Source organism: Propithecus coquereli, unplaced genomic scaffold (genome assembly GCF_000956105.1).
Source record: "Propithecus coquereli isolate 6110/MARCELLA unplaced genomic scaffold, Pcoq_1.0 Scaffold122, whole genome shotgun sequence".
Lineage (NCBI taxonomy): Eukaryota > Metazoa > Chordata > Mammalia > Primates > Indriidae > Propithecus > Propithecus coquereli.
In genome coordinates, this window is record NW_012136303.1 from 6,127,605 (window position 1) to 6,130,287 (window position 2,683).

Here is a 2,683-nt window from a genome sequence, read left to right on the forward strand (position 1 = left end):
CACAAAGTGCTTAGGGCAGCGCCCGGCGAGCAGTGAACGTTCAGTGATGGCGCCGCGTTACGCCGGAGCCGCGAGACCCGGGACGGGTCCCCTTCTGCCCCAGGCCTCAAGTGTAAACGGGACTGGGCTGTGGTCGGGTGGCTGTCACCCTTGGCTGCTCTTTCGAATCGCCTGGGAAACTTTGAACGAAAAACCCCCAGACCCAGGCTCTACCCTAGAAATGCCAATTTAATTGGTCTGGCAGGGGCCTGGGCATCTGACGTTTTTAGTGACTGCAAAGATTCTAACACACAGCCAGGGCCGAGGACCCCTGAGAGAGGCCCTGAGGTCACAGGGGACAAGCTGGGTCCCCCCTCCCAGAAAACATGGTCCTCTGTGGTGCCAGGTGGGAGAACAGCTCTTCCAGGTGTGGGGGCTTCAGCACGTGCTGGGGACAGCTCTTTGGAGGCCACAGTGGCCTGGCCAGGACCCCCCGCCCCATGGAGCAGGCCTCAGGGCTCAGGGAGGGAGGCCTGGACAAAAGTCCTGCTCAGATCCAGCCTCGGTGCTGGGGAACCCGCCCATCTCGGAAATGCCCGTGTCTACACAGGCGCCGGAATCCCGGTACATGCTCCTGGTTCAGCCCCAGAACCCTCCCTGCCGCGACACAGCAGGATGTCACTGAGGACTCTGTTCCCTCCTCCCTCCAAAGTGCGTCCAGCTCGTGTCAGTGGCTCCTCTGGAGGGAGACGCCTGGGATCTTGTCTGTGTTCTGAGAGCCAATTCGCCAACCTCGTTTCCTGAGGGGATTGTTCAGGAAAGGGGGGGAGACTCGTCATTCGCTGGTTTCTGTCCTGCCATCGCTTGGGTTTTCATGGCAGCTGCAGGGAGCAGGACTTGGGACTTTTCTTGGAGTTTCCGCTCTGCTTTGTTCTGCTGCCTAAAGAATAAATGTGTAGTTTCAGAACCAGTGGTGACCGGATCTCATGACAACAGTCATAGGTGTTCTTTATTAAGCACCTACTATATACCAGGCTCTGTGTTTGCATTTTTCCTCACTCATCTTACCAGGTGGGGTCTTTATCCACTTTGGGCCCTTGGACAGCCAGGCTCCTCTCTGAGTGTCACCCTAAAGGGGCTCAGACGAGGACCCCTCACCGGGATGGGGGAGGATCACAGAGCTGGGGGCACAAAAGGGGCAGCCGGTGTCAGGCTCCGGAGGAGAACTGATTACAGCCTCCCATCCCTTTAGGGAAATCCAGGCTGCTGTGTCCTGATGATGTGACTTCCTCAAGTGACACCCCTTACTGTGCCCTCAAAATGTTTGACGGGTGTTAGGGAGCAAGTTAGTGTTTACAAATGCAAATATGTGTGACGGGCTTCCTGGTGACTGCTGCGGAAGGTGCAGGGTGAGAATTAGCAATTTGGAGACACGCTCAGGACCCATCCACGGGGAGAAACTGCCCTCATCGTTCTGAGTCACCCATCTGTGTGCTTTCAGGACAGGAAGTGCTTCTGCCTGCTTAGGTTTCTTGATTCTGTGTCTCTTGTAATTACGTAACAATTAAGAAATTAAACACCTTCGACTTTCTCAGCTCACCATGATCTTTGTTTTCCACCTAAAACTGACCCAAAAGAAGACCCCAGGTTGAGAAAAGTATCTCTTTGCCCTCTCCCTTTCAAATTCAGGACATGGCACAGATAGACTCTTCTGGAATATTTGTGGAAAGAACGAAAAATATAGACTAAGTTCATAAATACCTTAAGGGAGAGCTCTGCATATATGTGCAGTCTGTGTTAAAGATAGGTCTGTGGTTGCTTCTGTGAAGCATCTTCTGTGTTTCATCCGAAGCAAAACTGCTTGCATTGCCTCAGTTAATCCTCCCTGCACCTGGGGAAGGAGAAACGCTGCTGTCCCATTTCACAGATGAGGAGCTGGATGTACCAGGCCACCCCTCTCATGGGCTGGCCAGCCCGGTGCCAGCTCTCACGGCAGTGCCACTTTCCCGCTTGTTCCTGCACTGACTTCTATAGTCACCCTCTCTGGGGTTGGGAGGTGTCCCAGGGAGGCCAGCTAGGAACAGTTAATACCAAGGGTGAGACCAATCAATAATCCTGTTCCCGTGCCGAGAGGGGTGGAAATCCCCTGTGCAGACAGAAGGGCTTGGAACTCAGGCCTGGAATCCCTCTGGGCCCTGCCCCCACTCACTGTCTGGCCTCGGCTGGTCTGTCCCCTCTGGGAGCCTTTGCGTCCTGCTCTGTAAAATGAGGATAAGGACACCACCTCCCCAGTGTTATCGGAAGGACTAAAAAATACTGTCTGTGACGATCCGTGACAGTGTCACATACTTATCATTCCTGATGGTCGTTGCAATCACGTCTCCTGTTTATAAATGCTCCTTTGTAGCCAAACCCTCTCTCCCTGTGGTAACGGGCCCCGCGGCAAGGGTCACAGCTAACCAGACGGTGAACTTCACCTGTGAGTCCCATGGCTTCTCCCCACGAGACATCACCCTGAAGTGGTTCAAAAATGGCAATGAGCTCTCAGACTTCCAGACCAGCGTGGACCCTGCAGGCAAAAGCGTCTCCTACAGCCTGCACAGCACAGCCAAGGTGGCGCTGAACCCTGGAGACGTCCACTCTCAGGTCATCTGCGAGGTGGCCCACGACACCTTGCAGGGGGCCCCTCTCCGTGGGACTGCCA

General features: G+C 54.7%; 1 protein-coding gene across 1 annotated transcript in view; it reads left to right on the plus strand.

Annotated features, from left to right (window-relative positions):
- Positions 1-2,683, plus strand: part of SIRPA (signal-regulatory protein alpha) — a 42,917-nt gene that overhangs the window by 22,614 nt on the left and 17,620 nt on the right. The window contains exon 3 of the mRNA XM_012637713.1: positions 2,387-2,683. This exon is cut by the window's right edge and continues 1 nt beyond it. Coding sequence (XP_012493167.1) covers positions 2,387-2,683 — 297 coding nt within the window. The remainder of the gene's footprint in view (positions 1-2,386) is intronic.